We start from the raw sequence: 19783 nt of genomic DNA, 5'->3' as shown, positions 1-19783 counted from the left end.
GTTACTTAGGGAGGTGGTGGAATCTCCATCCCTAGAGGTTTTTAAGTCCCAGCTTGACAAAGCCCTGGCTGGGATGATTTAGTTAGGGTTTGTCCTGCTTTGGGAAGGAGACTGGACTCGATTACCTCCTGAGGTTTCTTTCAGCTTTAGGAGTCTATGATTGGCCTGAGGGCGGGGGAGCGGCAGGACCTCTGCAGGCTGCATCAACCCGCTTGGCAGGCTGGATCTGGCCCGCGGAGGCCCTTTTGCCCACCTCTGGTCTAAACTGTCAGCAGGATAGTCATCGAACCCCCATGTACAAGGTCATGGGTGTATTCCAAGGGAGCTGTTTTTGTCCAACCTAGGGGACAGTGGTGGATCCCATGCTACTGAGCCGAGTCCATTGTCACAGGCACACGTTCTTAGCCGGACTATACACATCTGATGCAGGGAAGCTATTATTGTGCTTTATTTACAATAAACCTGGCCTGGTGCCTTCAATCCTTATCAGATTTTGTGTTCTTTGGGGGCTCTCCTGGAGTCTACCATATTAGCCACCTGTGCAGAGCTAATGTAATATACAGAGGGAGCACACAGCTGAACAGTTGTCATCATTGGACAGAGCAAGAGACCTGTCAGGCAGGACACCACACCAGTGACTTCTGGCAACCACACACCCCGTCACAGAGGGGGATGGGCATTAGAAATCTTGGCACCAGAGGGGTAATATGGGAAGTGTAGAGGATGGGGATGGTGGGAAGGCCTGGGTTGGGACAATCATAACCTAAATGTAAGGAGAAGGCATAGGGAGATGCAGATATGGGATCTGGATTTGTGCTTGTGTTGGGGAAGGGAGATTGGGGTGGGACGGGAAGGTGCGGTAGGTAGAACTAGTGGAAACTGTTGACAAGCAAGTAGAACTGGAGCCAAGGGGGGATGTAGGACAGAGGACAGTACACACTACAGTGCGGAAGAGGGATTTGGGGAGACCCACGAGTGAGTGGCAGATGGGACAAGATTAGACAAAGTAAATCGGAACCGATAGAATCAATGGAAATGAGTTGAGCAGTCAAGTGAGAGGTGAGTGACCGTGGTGAAGGATAGTTATGAGATCCTCAAGTGATATTTAGATGAAAGCAGGAGCTGAATGATGTGACACAGGGGTGTTGGATGCACCTGGGGACTCCGTAGTAGGAGGCAAAGGAGGGTGGTGAAGTGAGGCAATGTTTGATGTTCCCAATTGTGAAGGACATTAAAATTAAAATGTATTAAGCTTAAAACTTACAGTAAGAAACTAGGATGGTCACTGTATAAAACCCTATACATTAAAATGGCCTCGCTTTGTATAGCATACTATCACTGATATAGCAGCAGATAACTGTTTTTAGATGCCTGAGTATTCATGATCCACACTGTGGTTTATAGATCTCTGTTTGAGATGGCAGCAGTGGTGCAAACTAGGGATGTTAAATTTCGATTAATTGGCTAATTGCAAATTGCATTGACTATTTGATTAGTCAATAAGGGTGCCTCCGCCTTTGAAGTGTAGCAACAGCCCCAGGGCTGTTGCTACACTTCAAAGGCGAAAGCGCTGTGGGGTACTGAAGCAGTTCCCCGCTGGCCCCATGCTCCACGTGGTGTTTCAAAGCGGCAGTGCTGCATGGAGCCCTGGGTCAGGCCCCGGGCTCCACACGGTGCTGCCACTTTGAACTACCCCCTCCTCTTCCTCCCCCCCTTGCTGCCTCTTTCTGATAGAGGCAGCAAGGGGGGGAAGCAACTAGTCGACTAGTGTGTCGACTATCTGATAAGCATTTGCTTATTGGATAGTCGACTAGTCGTTCACATCCCTAGTGCAAACACATGAAAAACACTGTGTAGCAGGGAGACAACCAGGAATTAAGAATGAATTAGTCCTGATGCATAGGAGGACATAAACAGGTGAGTAAAAGTTGGGGAAACTCTCTTTGATCCCTTCAGTGTCTGCACCTTTGGCTGATGGAACATCAGTCTGCCATGGTGGTTCCTCTGGATTCCTGCTGTATGAAAGCCCTGACTGCTGTATTCACCTTCTGTGTATTCTTGACCTAAATTATGTTCTTCTGTATAATGCCCCCACAAAGGATACTTTCTTATATCAGTATTAACTGATTTGTGAACATAAGAACAGGCAGACTGGGTCAGACCAAAGGTCCATCTAGCCCAGTATCCTGTCTGCTGACAGTGGCCAATGCCAGGTGCCACAGAGGGGATGACCAGAACAAGTAATCATCAAGTGATCCGTCCCGTCACCCATTCCTATTCTGACAAAGAGAGGTTAGGGACACCATCACTGCCCATCCTGGCTAATAGCCATTGATGGACCTATCCTCCATTAATTTATCTAGCTCTTTTTTAAACCCTTTTATAGTCTTGGCCTTCACAACATCCTCTGGCAGGGAGTTCCACAGGTCGTCTGTACATTGTGTGAAGAACTACTTCCTTTTGTTTGATTTATACCTGCTACCTATTAATTTCATTTGGTGACCTCTGGTTCTTGTGTTGTGGGAAGGAGTAAATATCTTTTCCCTATTTACTTTCTTCAAACCAGTCATGATTTCATAGATCTCTATCATATCCCCGCCCCCCGTTAGTCATCCCTTTGTGAAGCTGAAAAATCCCAGTCTTATTAATCTCTCTTCATATGGCAGCCATTCCATATCTCTAATCACCTGCATTGGGGCTTTGTAACTCCCAGGCACTCTAGTTATGGGATTCAGAAGTTCTCACATCTTCTATTGAAAATCTCCTAGTTTTGTGAACTTGTATACTAGGAGTCCATATTCCATGTCCTATTCAGAGTAAATGCAATGTGCTGTTATTCTTGCAACTGTGTAGCATTTGAGATATTATGGTTCTGTATCTCACTTTGGAGTCAGAATCTTCCCCTTCCACAACCCATGATTTGTGTACAGTATGGTAACAGATTCCTCTTGGAGTTGTAGTTAATTTGTCAGTGTGCTTACCTTTACATACAAGAACTGAGAATCTTTCTCTACAGCTTGTACCTTGCAGATGCCAAATTCTCTTTCATATAAAAAAATATCAGGAGCCTAACTCTAGATGCCTTCTAAAAGATGTTTCGTCATCTTTACCTTCTATCTGTGAGGAAGGGACTGGTCCCTTTATACCAGAACTTACACCTCTTTTTGAAGTGATGGAACATCAATGAGCTATGAAACGTCTCTCAACTTTTGACATGCCACTGTCTGAACAGCAAGCAGATATTTCTCTATTTAGTGTGTATTTCACAGATAAATATACTATGCTTTGTATTAAGGCCACCAGTAGAATATTTTGGTACTTGCATCACAATGAACACTGTTTTGTTTTGATAACGTTTTGGTGAAGGCATTTACCAACTTCTCCTCTCCCCTTGCTCTGTTTCAGATGCACCCATTGGGACTATGTAATAGCAATGATGAAGAAGACTTGTATGAATATGGCTGGGTAGGAGTGGTGAAATTGGAACAGCCTGAGTTGGAGCCAAAGCCATGCCTCACTGTTCTAGGCAAGGTAAGGGGAGAATGACTACCAATAATTGGGATAAATGGAACTTGCAACTCTGTTTCTAGAAGGGTATAGTCCCCTCCTGTGACAAATGAGGAAACCTGGAGGAAATGTTTTTTCCAAAAAAAAATCCTTTCTAAAGTCTCCCGTTGGATATGCCGATTGTATGAAGCTTGAAAAAGGGTATCTCAGGTATGGAAAATGGTTGGAGGAGAGGAAGGACTTGGGGCAAAGTAGACAATTTTGCTCAAGGAGGAGTTTCAACAAAGTACTGTGTTCTGCTGGTAGTGACCTCATTGCAGTTATGCAGGGGTGCATACAAGGGGACAGAATGAGGAGAGTCAGAGAATCCAAAGCCCGAAGGAACTATTGTGATCGCTTAATTTGACCTGTATAACACTGACCATAGAACTTTTGAAAGTAATTCCTAGAGCAGATTTTTTAGAAAAATATCCCATCTTATTTAAAAAACAGGTCAGTTTGGAGAATCCACCACAACCCTTGGTAAATTGTTCCAGTGATTAATTACACTCACTGTTAAGAACTGTGAAGCCTTATTTCCAGTCTGAATAGCTCAGGGCTGTAGCAAACCACTAGCAGCAGTACTATAGAACTAACTCGATTTTTGGCAGTTTCACTACATACAGCCCACAAGATTCTGAATAGGAGCCATATGATTGACCAGTTCTGTTAATTTCATGTTGCCACTGGACAACGCTCTGAGCAGCAGCTGGGGTACTAGAATTACTCTGAAGGTAAGTTTGTAAGACTCCAAATTCAGTGTCCTCAGTTCTGCTATCATGGTTCAATATCAAGCCAAAGTCCTGCTCAATCACTGAGGGTATGTCTACACTACAGCATTATTTCGAAATAACGCGTCTACACACAAAATGCATTTTGAAATAGCGTTTTGTTATTTCGAAATAGCGCGTCCACACTGAGTGGATGCTGAATTGCATTTAAGGCCGGCCGGAACCAGGTCCGGCACGGCATCAGGTCAGGAGTTACTTAGCCTCAGGCAGCAGCCACACAATCTGAGGCCTGTGCTTAAAGGGATCCCCCCCCCCCCCCCCCCCGGACAGCCGGTTCTCAGCTTCTGTCTACCTCGATGAGGGACAGAAAAGCATTTTGTCTCTGCGTGCTCTGGTTGCCCTCACTTGGGACACCACAGTACTCTGCAACATAGAGCCAGAGCTGACCCTCGGCACTCTGGTGCTTCTCGTGGATGCGTTGCTGCAAGCTGGGCTGCACTTTCTGCAGGCTGCCATCCAGGAGGTCCATTGGGGAGCTGTCAGTATCCAGGAGGCCCTACGGGAGAGCTTCCACCCTGAGGAGCACTAAGAGCCTCCCTGGTCTGCCCCACTGGGGGCTTGTGCCTCATTCCTCCCTCACGTCCTTCCACTTACCCCTCCCTTACCCCCCTTCCTGATGTCAAATAAAATACATGTATGTTCAAAAATAGAAACTGGGTTTATTGAACAAAACTGGGGGAGGATGAACCTCTGGGGACACTGGGAAAAGGAGGTGGGAGAGGGGAAAAGAGAGGGTGGAAGAGGGGAGGGGGAAACCTGGGAGGAGGGAGCTGGAAGGGGGAAGCAAGGGGAAGAAGGAGGAAGAAGGGGGAGGGGAAGCTCAGGGCTCAGGGTTGGGGGGTCTCACTGGACCAACTTGATTTTCATGCAAACCTGCTCCTGGGTTTGCATGTGGCCTTTGGTGGCCAGGCTGGCAGCTATCCTGCCATAGACGGCTGCGTTCCTCCATTTAGTGCGGAGATCATGGACGTTGGGGGCATCCCCCCGCAAACCTGAATAAGGTCCATGATCTCCACCCTGGACCAGGAAGGCGCCCGCCTTCTCCGGGCCCTGGCAAGCTCCTGGGAGCTGGCAGACTGCTCCTGGGGAGCGGTGCAGGGCTGGCTGCCAGTGGCTTGCTGGCTCATGTTTTGGGGCCACTGGGTCAGGGGCAGTGACTGCTGGCTCGGGGCTAGCAGGTTTGGAGCTGGCACAGGCACTGTGGCCAAAGTCAACCCCTTTAAGGGCTCCGGGGAGGGGGGAGGGAGAGGAGTGTTCTTGGTTGAGGCTGGAGTGGCCACCAGGGCTCCCTGGGAAGGGCTGGAGGCCCCCTATTTCGAAATAAGTGTCTACACAGCACTTAGTTTGAAATAGCTATTTCGAATTTGGCGTTATTCCTTGTGGAATGAGGTTTACCAAATTCAAAAGAAGTGCTCCTCTATTTCAAATTAATTTCGAAATAGCGGTTTGGCTGTGTAGATGGTAGTAAAGTTATTTCAAAATAACTTTGCTGTGTAGACATATCTTTACATTTTAGGGTTAATGTTTTTCAAAGACTAAAGTTTAAGGAAGAGATTACATTACAGATGTAGTTGGAAGTGACACCTAGTTGAGGTTGCTTAGTGCTTTCCATCATAAGACCTTGTTTTACAGCCCCTGGAGTTCAAGCATGTTTTTAAAAAAGCTTTAAATTTAGCTGTGTTATATGCTTCTGAAAATCACCATTTCTACAAGTTCTGTCGAGGTTTTCTAGAAGTTGGGAGCAAAGTTCTCTGAACATTCTGTTCTGAGCATGCTGCAGTCCAGGATTGTAGTAGCTGTGTAGGACTTACCTTGCTTGCATTGGTTCTGTCCAGCAGCACTGGGATCATGTGTAAGGCGCCAGAAGTAAGAACAGAGGGTATGTCTACACTACAGAGTTAGTTCGAACTAACTTAGTTCGAATTAGTTAATTCGAACTAAGCTAATTCGAACTAACGCGTCTAGAACTAAAAACTAGTTCGAATTAGCGTTTTGCTAATTCCAACTAGCATGTCCACATTAAGTGGACCCTGAACCGGGCTTAAGGATGGCCGGAAGCAGTGCCGGCAGGGCATCAGAGGAGGACTTAGAGCGTGGAGCTGCTGTCTCAGGCTAGCCGAGGGCTGTGCTTAAAGGGTCCCGACCCCCACCCCGGACAGACAGTTCTCAGGGGTGCCCCGCTTGCAAACCAGTCCTGGCTTGGAGTGCCCGGAGTGCCCACACTGGGCACATCACAGCACTCAGCCATCAGACGGGCTGCACTTGCCGCAGGCTGCCATCTGGGGAGAGGGGGCAATTGGGGGGCTGCAGGAGAGCTTCCACCCCCAGAAGCCCGCAGAGCCAGCCCAGTCCTCCCCATCGGGGGCTCGTGCCCCATTCCTCCCTCACCTCCTTCCACTTACCCTTCCCTAGCCCCTCTTCTTGATGTACAAAATAAAGGACAATTGTGTTCAAAAATGGAATCTGTCTTTATTGAACAAAACTGGGGGAGACTGGGAAAAGGAGGTGGGAGAGGGGAAGAGAGAGGCTGGGAGAGGGGAGGGCAACTACAATGATTAGGGGTTGGGAACAGGTCCCATATGAAGAGAGGCTAAAGAGACTGGGACTTTTCAGCTTAGAAAAGAGGAGACGGAGGGGGGAACAGGATAGAGGTCTCTAAAAGCAGGAGTTGGGTGGAGAGGGTGCATACAGAAAAGTTCTTCATTAGTTCCCATAAAGAAGGACTAGAGGACACCAAATGAAAGGAATGGATAGCAGGCTTCAAACTAGTAACAGAAAGTTGTTCTTCACAAAGCAGAGTCAAACCGTGGAACTCCTTGCTGCAGGAGGCTGTGAAGGCTAGAACTAGAACAGAGTTTAAAGGGACGTGAGATCAAGTGATGGAGGTTGGGTCCATGGAGTGCTATTAGCCAGGGGGTAGGAGTGGTGTCCCTGCCCAAGGTTTGTGGAAGGCTGGAGAGGGATGGCACGAGACAAATGGCTTGGTCACTGTCTTCGGTCCATCCCCTCCAGGGTCCCTAGGGTTGGCCGCTGTCGGCAGACAGGCTACTGGGCTAGATGGACCTTTGGTCTGACCCAGTACGGCCATTGTAAGCTCAGGGCTCAGGGTCGGGGGTCTCAGTGGACCCCCTTGATTTTCATGCACACCTGCTCCTGGGTGGCCAGGCTGGCAGCTCTCCTGCCCTAGACGGCCACTTTCCTGTGCCTAGTGCGGAGATCATGGACGAGGTCCACGATGTCCGCACTAGCCCAGGCAGGTGCCCGCCTCTTGCGGTCCCGGGCAAGCTCCCGGGAGCCGCCAGCCTGGTCCCGGGAAGAGGGGGAGGGCTGGGGGGCATCGGGTGGCTGGCTCGAGCCGTGCCAGGTGCAGGGTCTGCTGGCTGGGTGCTGGCAGGCTTGCACCTGGCACGGGCACTGTAGCCAGCCCGTGCCCCTTTAAGGGGTCCGGGGCCGGGAGGGGGGCAATAGAGTTTCCCTGGTGTTGGCCAGAGTGGCCACCAGGGCAAGCTGGGGAGGGCTAGCCTCCCACTAGTTCGAATTAAGGGGCTACACAGCCCTTAATTCGAACTAGCTAGTTCGAACTAGGCTTAATCCTCGTAAAATGAGGATTACCTAGTTTGAACTAAGCGCTCCGCTAGTTCGAATTAAGTTCGAACTAACGGAGCGCTAGTGTAGCGCCTATGAAAGTTAGTTCGAACTAACGTCCGTTAGTTCGAACTAACTCTGTAGTGTAGACATACCCAGGGAGTTTTAAGAGGGAGTTAGGAAGGGGGTGAGGTACACTTGCCATTCTTTAAAACCTTCAAACTAAACTATAACCAAAACTTACTGGTTTTAAACAAAAACCCTATCAAATAACCTAGGTAGCTATAGGAGAGAATGCAGGCAGAAGCCCAGCAGCAGAGTGGGGGCTATCCTGTTTATTGCACTCAATGTAGCATGTATGATTACCTGCCCTGTGGGCTGGTGGCGTATGTCTGCATTCAGTGCAAGGAGCTCCTGGCCCTCAGAGACTGCGTACGGGCTTTGGAGGCCAGGGTGGCTGAACTGGAGGAGCTGAGGGAGGCAGAGAGGTATGTTAATGAGGCTTTCCAGGACACTGTAGAACTGTCCCACCTCCGGTCAGACAGCCCCCGTGCTGTTAAGGAGGATGAAAAGCTCAGGAAAGTTGAGCAGTCAATGGGAGCAGAGGGAAACCTTCCCATAATTGGGACCCTCCTTCCAGATGATGTTGGGGTATCCTCTCGCACTGAGGTTACCTCTCTGGGGGAGGGAACTCCAGTCATTAGGAAAAGGCAGGTGTTAGTAGTGGGCGATTCGATCGTTAGAAACATAGATAGTTGGGTTTGTGATGACTGGGAGAACCGTATGGTCACTTGCCTGCCTGGTGCGAAGGTTGCGGATCTCTCGAGGCATCTAGATAGACTTATGTGTAGTGCTGGGGAGGAGCACGCGGCCCCATCTGTGCCGACAGAGTCAGTTTGATGAAGTCTGGATAACACAAGCAATAAGCGCCCATCCGAGGATGGCGGGGTAGGGGGACCTGGGCCCTTCCTCTCTCCCGGGTCCCGGCCCCAGCCCAGGGCCCTAAGGCAGGGAGAACTTCTCCCTAGCCTGACTGACGGGGGAGTCGTCCCTAAACGCGTCAGCCTGTGGGCTTCATGACCCCGCCCTGGGCCACTTCCTACCCGCCGCCTCTGGCTCCCGCGTACCTGTGCCTGAACTCCTCCGTCCTTCCTCCTCCTTGGGCGTCTTGCACCCCTTTAAATCTCCCGCCGTCGCTGGGCTATGGCGCTGCACCAATGACGTCTCCGCTGAGCCAACCGGTGATGTCATTGCCCCGCGCCTGAGTCTCCGGCCCACCCTGCGTCTATCGCGCCTGTGCCGACTTCCCCCTCAGTCCCGGACCAATTCTCACCCAGGGGTTGAGCAGTTCCCCCTGCCGCCTCCTCGGGGTGAGTCATGGCGGCGCACCCCGCCACTCTTGGCTCTCGGGGCACCTGCCCGATGCGGGGTTGCTTCACCCCTTCTAGCCGGGGGGTTGTGACGGCGCGTTGGGGGTCCCCCGTCTCCTGCACCCCGAAATGGCACAAACAGACTGCACCAGCCGGTGGAATAGAGGAAGTTTATTGCCTCTCCAGGATACAGCACAGCACAGATGGAATCTGGTCACAGAGCTGGGCTAGGATGCCTCAGGCCCCCTTGAGATGGGGGAGACTGGGCCCCTTAATCTCCAGCCCCTTTCCCTAGGCTGTCTCCTCCATGCTTCCAGCCCGCAACCAACTAACTCTCCTCCAGCCCTGCCCCCCAGCCAGGGCAGCATTCCACCTTCCTTTGTTCCTCTCCATGGGGGATGTCTGGCCATACTGGTTTGCATAGTGACTCATCCTGTTTTGCTGGGTCGTGGTACCCATGGCAGCCAGTGGGGGTTACCCCAGAGCCAGCAGCATAGAAACCAGCCAGGTACCCCCACTACGTCACAGGGGTCCCGGTAGTGCAGGGTTGCTTCACCCCATCACAGTACCAATGACATAGGGAAGGTAGGAGAGACGTCCTGGAGGCCAAATTTAGGCTGCTAGAAAAGAGACTGAAATCCAGGACCTCTATGGTGGCATTCTTGGAAATGCTTCCAGTTCCACGCGCAGGGCCAGGTAGGCAGTCAGGGTATGTCTACACTACAAAGTTAGTTCGAACTAACTTAGTTCGAATTAGTTAATTCGAACTAAGCTAGTTCGAACTAACGCATCTAGAACTAAAAACTAGTTCGAACTAGCGTTTTGCTAGTTCGAACTAGTAAGTCCACATTGAGTGGACTCTGAACAGGGCTTAAGGATGGCCGGAAGCAGTGCCGGCAGGGCATAAAAGGAGGACTTAGAGCATGGAGATGCTGTCTCAGGCTAGCTGAGGGCTGCGCTTAAAGGGCCCCGACCCCCACCCCGGACACACAGTTCTAAGGGGTGCCCCGCTTGCAAAGAAGTTCTGGCTTGGAGTGCCCTGAGTGCCCACACTGGGCACATCACACCACTCGGCCATCAGCCCGGCTGCACTTGCCGCAGGCTGCCATCTGGGGAGAGGGAGTAATTGGGGGGCTGCAGGAGAGCTTCCACCCCCAGAAGCCCGCAGAGCCAGCCCAGTCCTCCCCATCGGGGGCTCGTACCCCATTCCTCCCTTACCTCCTTCCACTTACCCTTCCCTAGCCCCCCTTCTTATTGATGTACAAAATAAAGATACCGTTTCTTCCAACATTGACTCTGTCTTTATTGAAAAAAACTGGGGGAGACTGGGAAAAGGAGGTGGGAGAGGGGAAGAGAAAGGCTGGGAGAGGGGAGGGCAACTAACATGATCAGGGGTTGGGAACAGGTCCCAGATGAAGAAAGGCTACAGAGACTGGGACTGTTCAGCTTAGAAAAGAGGAGACGGAGGGGGGACAGGATAGAGGTCTCTAAAAGCAGGGGTTGGGTGGAGAGGGTGCATTCAGAAAAGTTCTTCCTGAGTTCCCATAAAGAAGGACTAGAGGACACCAAAGGAAAGGAATGGGTAGCAGGCTTGAAACTAGTAAGAGAAAGTTGTTGTTGTTGTTGTTGCCAAAGCAAATAGTTAACCTGTGGAACTCCTTGCTGCAGGAGGCTGTGAAGGCTAGAACTAGAACAGAGTTTAAAGGGAAGTGAGATCAAGTCATGGAGGTTGGGTCCATGGAGTCCTATTAGCCAGAGGGTAGGAGTGGTGTCCCTGCCCAAAGTTTGTGGAAGGCTGGAGAGGGATGGCACGAGACAAATGGCTTGGTCATTGTCTTCGGTCCATCCCCTCCAGGGTCCCTAGGGTTGGCCGCTGTCGGCAGACAGGCTACTGGGCTAGATGGACCTTTGGTCTGATCCAGTACGGCCATTGTAAGCTCAGGGCTCAGTGTCGGGGGTCTCAGTGGACCCCCTTGATTTTCATGCACACCTGGTCCTGGGTGGCCAGGCTGGCAGCTCTCCTGCCCTAGACGGCCACTTTCCTGTGCCTAGTGCGGAGATCGTGGACGAGGTCCACGATGTCCGCACTAGCCCAGGAAGGTGCCCGCCTCTTGCGGTCCAGGGCAAACTCCCGGGAGCCGCCAGCCTGGTCCCGGCAAGAGGGGGTGGGCTGGGGGGCATCGGGTGGGTGGCTCTGTGCCGTGCCAGGTGCAGGGTCTGCTAGCTGGGTGCTGGCAGGCTTGCACCTGGCACGGGCACCGTAGTCAGCCCGTGCCCCTTTAAGGGGTCCGGGGCCGGGAGGGGGGCATAGAGTTTCCCTGGTGTTGGCCAGAGTGGCCACCAGGGAAACCTGGGGAGGGCTAGCCTCCCACTAGTTCGAACTAAAGGGCTACACAGCCCTTAGTTCGAACTAGCTAGTTCGAACTAGGCGTTAGTCCTCGTAAAATGAGGTTTACCTAGTTCGAACTAAGCGCTCCGCTAGTTCGATTCAAATTCGAACTAGCGGAGCGCTAGTGTAGCACCTATTAAAGTTAGTTCGAACTAACGTCCGTTAGTTCGAACTAACTTTGTAGTGTAGACATACCCTCAGAGATTCAGAGTCTCAATGCATGGATGAGACGATGGTGTAGGGAGGAGAGGTTTAAATTTATAAGGAACTGGGGAAACTTTTGGGATGGGGGAGCCTATACAAGAAGGATGGACTCCACCTAAACCAAAGTGGATCCAGACTGCTGGCACTTAACATTAAGAAGGTCGCAGAGCAGTTTTTAAACTAAGAGATGGGGGAAAGCCGATTGGTGCAGACGAGCACGTGGATCCGACAGAGACTTCTCTTAGAGGAGAGTCTATTGATCGAGATGCTCTAGGTTTTAATCAGGATGAGAGGATGGAAGAGGATAAAGTGTGGGCCAGCTCAGACAAGAAACATTCACATAAAAAAGAATCTGACACATCAGAAAAGGGCAGACAAATAAACAGTGACAAGTTTTTAAAGTGCTTGTACATGAATGGTAGAAGTCTAAATAATAAGATGGGTGAACTAGAGTGTCTCGTGTTAAAGGAGGATACTGATATAATAGGAATCACAGAAACCTGGTGGAGCGAGGACAATCAGTGGAACACAATCATACCGAGGTACAAAATATATTGGAAGGACAGAACAGGTCGTGCAGGGGGTGGCGGGGGGGGGGGGGGGGGGGAGCGGCACTATATGTGAAAGAAAATGTAGAATCAAATGAAGTAAAAATCTTAACTGAGCCTAAATGTTCCATAGAATCTCTGGGTACGTCTAGACTACAGGCTTTTGTCGAGAGAAGTTTTGTCGACAGATACTGTCGACAAAGAGCATCTAGACTACATCCAGTTCTGTCGACAAAGCAAGCCGCTTTGTCAACATGACAGCGTGGACGCAAAGGACAGTGTAGATTCAATAACGCCTTCTGTCAACAGAACTCTGTCGACAAAAGGCGTTATTCCTTGTAGAATGAGGTTTACAGCCGTCGACAAAACTGCTGAGTTCTGTCGACGTTATGTCGACAGAACTCAGCGGCAGTGTAGACGCAGGTATAGTTTTGTCGACAAAAGTCCACTTTTGTCAACAAAACCCTGTAGTCTAGACACACCCTCTATGGATAGTAATTCCATGCTCTAATAAGAATATAACAGTAGGGATCTATTATTGACCACCTGACCAGGACAGTGATAGTGACTATGAAATGCTAAGGGAGATTAGAGAGGCTATCAAAATAAAAAATTCAATAATAGTAGGGGATTACAATTATCCCCATATTGACTGGGTACACGTCACCTCAGGACGAATCGCAGAGAAAAAATCTCTCAATACCTTAAATGACTGCTTCTTCAAACAGCTGGTAGAGTAACCCACAAGGGGAGAGGCAATTCTCGATTTAGTTCTGAGTGGAGCGCAGGATCTGGTCCAAGAGGTAACTATAACAGGACCGCATGGAAATAGTGACCATAATATAATAACATTTAACATTCCTGTGGTGGGAAGAACATCTCAGCAGCCCAACACTGTGGCATTTAATTTCAGAAAGGGGAACTATGCAAAAATTAGGAGGTTAGTTTAACAGAAATTAAAAGGCACAGGGTACATCTACATTTGCTCCCTAGTTCGGACTAGGTATGCAAATGTAGGCGACCAAAATTGCTAATGAAGCTGGGATTTAAATATCCCGCGCTTCATTAGCAAGATCTCGCCCGGCACTCTAGTCCGAATCACAGCTAATTCGAACCAGGAAGTGCGCGCCAGGTGAGATCTTGCTAATGAAGCACGGGATATTTAAATCCCAGCTTCATTAGCAATTTTGGTCGCCTACATTTGCATCCCTAGTCCAAACTAGGGAGCAAATGTAGACGTACCCACAGTGACTAAAGTAAAATCCCTGCAAGCTGTATGGACACTTTTCAAAAGACACCATAACAGAGGCCCAACTTAAATGTATACCCCACATTAAAAAACACAGTAAAAGAACTAAAAAAGAGCCATCGTGGCTTAACAACCATGTAAAAGAAGCAGTGAGAGATAAAAAGGCATCTTTTAAAAAGTGGAAGTCAAATCCTAGTGAGGTAAATAGAAAGGAGCATAAACACTGCCAAATTAAGTGTAAAAATGTAATAAGAAAAGCCAAAAAGGAGTTTGAAGAACAGCTAGCCAAAACCTCAAAAGGTAATAACAAAATGTTTTTTAAGTACATCAGAAGCAGGAAGCCTGCTAAACAACCAGTGGGGCCCCTGGACGATCGAGATACAAAAGGAGCACTTAAAGATGATAAAGTCATTGCAGAGAAACTAAATGAATTCTTTGCTTCAGTCTTCATGGATGAGGATGTTAGGGTATGTCTACACTAGCTTGTTAATTTGAGCTAGGTAGGCAAATCAGGCAACCGGAGTTGCAAATGAAGCCCAGGATTTAAATATCCCGGGCTTTATTTGCATGTTCCCGTCCGGCCGCCATTTTTAAATCCCCCTTAGTTCGAACGAACTGCCCGCGGCTACATGCGGCAGTTTAAAGTTAATCCGAACTAAGTCCTTAGTTCGGATTAACTGTTACTCCTCGTGGAATGAGGTCTTGAATACTGCATACAGATGTGGTCTCCTCATCTCAAAAAAGATATACGGGCATTAGAAAAGGTTCAGAGAAGGGCAACTAAAATGATTAGGGGTTTGGAACAGGTCCCATATGAGGAGAGATTAAAGAGACTAGGACTTTTCAGCTTGGAAAAGAGGAGACTAAGTGGGGAGGGATATGATAGAGGTCTATAAAATCATGAGTGGTGTGAAGAAAGTGAATAAGGAAAAGTTATTTACTTGTTCCCATAATATAAGAACTAGGGGCCACCAAATGAAATTAATGGCCATCAGGTTTAAAACAAATAAAAGGAAGTTCTTCACACAGCGCATAGTCAACCTGTGGAACTCCTTGCCTGAGGAGGTTATGAAGGCTAGGACTATAAGAGGGCTTAAAAGAGAACTAGATAAATTCATGAAGATTAAGTCCATTCATGGCTATTCGAAGGTATGCGTAAGGAATGCTGTCCCTAGCCTCTGTTTGTCAGAGGGTGGAGGTGGATGGCAGGAGAGAGCTACAGATGCAGTGTAGACACACCTGAAGACTCCAATCCCTCCTGTGATGTGTTGACCTGGCCTCGGTTGAACATAATTGATTAACTTGTAGCTTGACTACAGTAATAGTAGTCATCCTGGTTATTAATCCATCAGCCCTTGGGAAACTTCAGTTAGGTGAGAATGCAGTAGCATGGTTTCTCCACCACTTGGGCTACTGTAAACATATCAGACCCGTCCTCTACTATCCACACTGATTCCCCATAGTATATTGAGTCCAGTTCAAGCTCTCCCTTTTATATTTAAGGCAATAAGTTGCCTGGGACCATGATATCTAAAGATCACCTAGAACTCAGGATGATGTTTTCAGGTAGATTACTGATGTTCTGTAGTTTCCTCAGGAAGTTGGTGGTGTCTCAAAGATAGCTAGGTGAGGAGATAGTCAATGTAGCCAGATAATCCTGTTGTAAGTGTGCCAGTGCTTGAGATGATGGGTTGTCTGGGATTTCTAGAGCCTAGGGAGGCCCAGGCTAGTAGATTTTGTGGGGGCCAGATCCAACCCTCGGACCGTAGGTTTCCCATCCCTGCATTACAGGTTGAACCTCTGTAGTCTGGTACCCTTGGGACCTGACCAGTGCCAAACCAGAGAATTTGGCAAACCATGGGAGGTCAGTATTGTCTAGCAGCATTACCAGCACTTCCATTGCTTAGAAGACATTTAGGGGTAAATTAGAGCTAAATAATAGCACAGAACACTGACAGCTGGGACTAGTGGCTGTAAACAAACTTTATGGGACCATGGGAAACTTGGCCACACCCATGATAAGTGGACATCTGGCTAACTAAAATCATGCTGGACCACGGATGTTGCTGGACCAGAGAGTTCTGGACTACAGGGGTTCAACCTGTACAGTCAACTTAATTTACATAAGTATAGGACAAGCACAAAGACAGCTGTGTAAATGGTCCCTAAGCTTCTGGACCCTGTCCTGAGCGTGACTGTGCCCTACTCAACAAAGATGGTGCATGGAAATACACTTGGGGTGCGTCTAGACTGGCAAGATTTTGCACAAAAGCAATTGCTTTTGCGCAAAAACTTGCCAGCTGTCTACACTGGCTGCTTGAATTTGCGCAAGAGCATTGACTTTGTAATGTACAAAATCAGTGCTTCTTGCACAAATACTTTCACGCTCCCGCTCGGGAAAAAGAATACTTGCGCAAGAGGGCCAGTGTAGACAGGGAAGAACTGTTTTGCGCAAAAAAGCCCCGATGGCTAAAATGGCGATTGGGGCTTTCTTGCGCAAAACCGCGTGTAGATTGGCACGGACGCTTTTCCGCAAAAAGTGCTTTTATGCAAAAGCGTCCGTGCCAATCTAGACGCTCTTTTCCACAAATGCTTTTAACGGAAAAGTTTTTCCGTTAAAAGCATTTGCAGAAAATCATGCCAGTCTAGACGTAGCCTTGCTGTATGTGAATGCAGCAAGAAAATGATCATACACCACACCACATTACACCCTTCTTAATCCATGTGCAGGACTTAGGCTCCTTTTGCAGCAGCATTCCAACCCGGGCCTTAGGCCCTCTCTTTAATGTGGCCTGGGGTAAGTGCTGGGGAGGGGTAGTGATAGGGTTGACATGGTCGGAGAGGAGGCACATTATCCCTGTTCAAGCTCTTGACGTTCCTGGGGAAAGTAATACCGTATTGCAGGCTATATCAGCTGTTCAGCAGAACCCCCTTTTTGGGGACCCAAGTCAGCATCAGATAGGTGAGTGTGACTAGGGGTCAGAGCCAGTGGCAAGAGTTCAGGGCCTCTGTATAGATGGCCCTGCCCTTCCACAGATCCCAGAATCTGCCAACTTTGATCCAAAGACCTACAGAAATTTTATGGAGATGACCCTCTGCCAAAGAATGGAAGCTGGAAACTGTGGTGAAGAGGAGACGTCTGCCCCATTTCTTCACCTTTGCTGGGTTAAGCCTCTCCTCTTGTCAACTTCTGTGGATTTGCTGTAAATGGCATCTGTCCACTGGACCTTGTTGGGGATTTTCAATGATGGTAAGGCAATTTCCAAACACATCACTAAGTTTTATGGTGCAAGTAGTGTTGCAAGCCCAAACCAGGTGTGTGAAGTGTATTGTATTACAAGAACATTGACATTAAAAATAACAGACCCAAGTAACCTCCCTTTCCCCTCCTCTCCCTACCCTCCAATAATGTTTGAATTGCAGGAAATTGTGAATTAAGTTTCCATTTATCAAGCAGAGACACCAAGGGTACATCTACATTGCACGGCTATTTCAGCTACCCCACGTCTACACAAGCCACCCGTTATTTCAAAATATTTTCTAAATAACGGGCATGCTATTTCGCCATCCTGGTAAACCTTGTTCCACGAGGGTTAAGAGATGTCTCAAAATAGCATACAGGACTATGTAGCACTTTAAAGACTAACAAGATGGTTTATTAGATGATGAGCTTTCGTGGGCCAGACCCACTTCCTCAGATCAAATAATGGAAGAAAATAGTCACCCTTTTTCTTCCATTATTTGATCTGAGGAAGTGGGTCTGGCCCACAAAAGCTCATCATCTAATAAACCATCTTGTTAGTCTTTAAAGTGCTACATAGTCCTGTATTTTGTTTCAGCTACACCAGACTAACACGGCTACATCTCTATCAAAATAGCATGTTATTTTGAAATTTGGCGCTGTGTAGATGCACCAAATTTCAAAATAAGCTATTTTGAAATAGATTCGAGATAAGATACGCAATTTTCATAGCACAAATTGTGTATCTTATTTCAAGTTTAGGGTGCTGTATAGACGCACCCCAAGTGACCTGACTTTGCCAGGTAGAGAATTCCTAAATCTTATTCCTATGATGACTGAAGTTTAAGGCTTTGTTATAGTGAGATGTGGAAGAACTTTACAGATTCCTGATTAGAAACACAGTATGCTGAAGGTAGTCATTTTCTAGTCTTCATTTAAAGGCCCATTCCTACCAGGAGCAGAGAGCAGTCAGCATCTCAGGTGCTTAGGGCTTACTCCTGAAGGAGCTATGATTCCATGTAATAGTCAACTACTCAGATCTTGTTGTACACAGAGCTAGCATATCTCTATAAACCAGCACTCAAATACTCAAAGCATTACATTAGAGCACTTTTTAAAAAAGGGTAACAGTTAGAATGCTGCCAGAAATCACACTTCTTACAGGAAACATGTAATAACCAGATCTTCTAGTGTTCTGTGGTATCCATTTTTCATACTTCACATGCAGATAGAGGAACATAGGAGGCTGCCTGCTCTACAAGGCAGAGTTAAGGTACTTGTTTGAGAACTACAACAATCATTCTGTTTCTGAGAGGTCTGCCTTTTGGAAGGAGGAAAGAGGGGCTGTTTCCTTACTTGTTTTTAACTCCCATGCTTTTGAAAAATAACATAGGTCCAAACATTGAAACACTGATGTGTAACTGCAACTTCGCTTCACTTCACCAAAGTCCTTTGTGTGGGAATTGAGACTTAAGGAAATGTGTTACTGTTTGGCTCAGGGTTTTATAATCTCTGTGCAATAGCCTCCCAGCCTCCTACCTTTTGAGCTTGTACCTTTACATTTTGGCTGCTACATTTTTTTTTAGAGTAGCGACATTAACTGATGTATTTTTTAATGTTGAAAAGTGCTTTATGAAGTAGTATCCTCTTATGGGAGGCTTAAATTGCATGTTCAGTAAGCAGGAAGGCTCTGACTAAGCAGCAGATAGGAAACTTTCAAAGAGTTAATTACTTTAATTATCCACCAAGATGTTTTTGAGGAGGGGCAGAGAGGCCTGTGTGAAAGCTAGGAGGCTTTGCACCACAACTTTACACAGTTCTCTGTTATTGTGGGGTGGCAGACATGCAGCTGCCTGCTCCTCCCTCTCCTGGAGTGCAAGTGCAAAGGTTTCCCTTGCTGAATTACCTTCACAGAGCTAAGGGGAAAGAGCTGAAAATCAGATGAAGAAAATGCCTGTGTTCAGGCCTTAGCCTGCTTGCACTCTCTTACTTCTCAATAAAGTGCTGTGGTTTTAAAAACGGGGGGGGAGGGGGGGGCTGCATTCTGTGGTGTGTTTGTGGCTCCAACTCTGATCTTTTGCCAGGCAAACCTGGAAGGTCAGGCAAAGCTGCAACTAAATTCTGGAGACTGGAGCTGAGTGGAATGCTGGAATGGGGGGATCCATAGTGTATGCATGCGTATCCCCTGTGTAAAGCACTCCACCCCCATTCAAGTCTGCTCTAACAACCACTCCTATTGCCACAGTTGAAGCTTTCCAAGCTCACAGTCATACTGCCTTTCTATTTACTCTGAGGACGGTCCCTTTTATAATTGGTTTCTTGTAGTTGCACTGAGTTGGAAACTCAGAACCTTGATTTTCATGTCTGTGGCAATGGGATGAGTCAGACTCTCTAATAGCTTCATACATTGAGCCTGTTTTCACACACACCTCTGGATCAGAATCTAAACCCAGTCTTTGAAGTGACTACTGTGCTGCCCATCATGTTCCAGCCTGTAGCTGTGGGGAGGTGGGGAGCAGGGGGAGTGTGTGTGAGAGAGAGGTAATTTCCTTTGGAATTAAAAGTTTCAGTTTGAAAACAGGGCACTTTTTGAAACAGGACATCCAACCCCCAGTCACTAGACTGATGGAGGGTTACTTGTGTTATACTTTTGACTCGTGGCTTAGGGAACAGTAGCTGACCAGCATGCTTGTTAGCCTTGTGCTTGGGTGGCCAGCTTTATTTCCATTTCCATAACAAGGGTGGAGAGAGGGAAAAAGTGACAAGTGAGAATTAAAAGTAAACTGATTATTCTGCCTTTGCTTGGGGCCTGGCAGAATCCTGCTTTGCCCAGTTGTAATTGGGCTAAAGTAAAACTAGA

General features: G+C 48.0%; 1 protein-coding gene across 4 annotated transcripts in view; it reads left to right on the top strand.

Annotated features, from left to right (window-relative positions):
• Positions 1-19783, top strand: part of LOC149520870 (E3 ubiquitin-protein ligase ZNRF3-like) — a 367062-nt gene that overhangs the window by 215931 nt on the left and 131348 nt on the right. For 3 of the 4 annotated variants that reach the window (XM_089775113.1, XM_089775112.1, XM_089775114.1), the window contains exon 2: positions 3406-3531. In XM_089775113.1, the coding sequence (XP_089631239.1) occupies positions 3406-3531 (126 nt within the window). Of the gene's footprint in view, positions 1-3405; positions 3532-4157; positions 4281-19783 lie in introns of those variants that run through there. The other variant, XM_089775115.1, reaches the window with a different exon arrangement.

This window comes from Pelodiscus sinensis, chromosome W (assembly GCF_052426305.1).
Source record: "Pelodiscus sinensis isolate ZL-2025 chromosome W, ASM5242630v1, whole genome shotgun sequence".
Lineage (NCBI taxonomy): Eukaryota > Metazoa > Chordata > Testudines > Trionychidae > Pelodiscus > Pelodiscus sinensis.
This window is presented reverse-complemented; position numbering and strand designations above follow the sequence as displayed.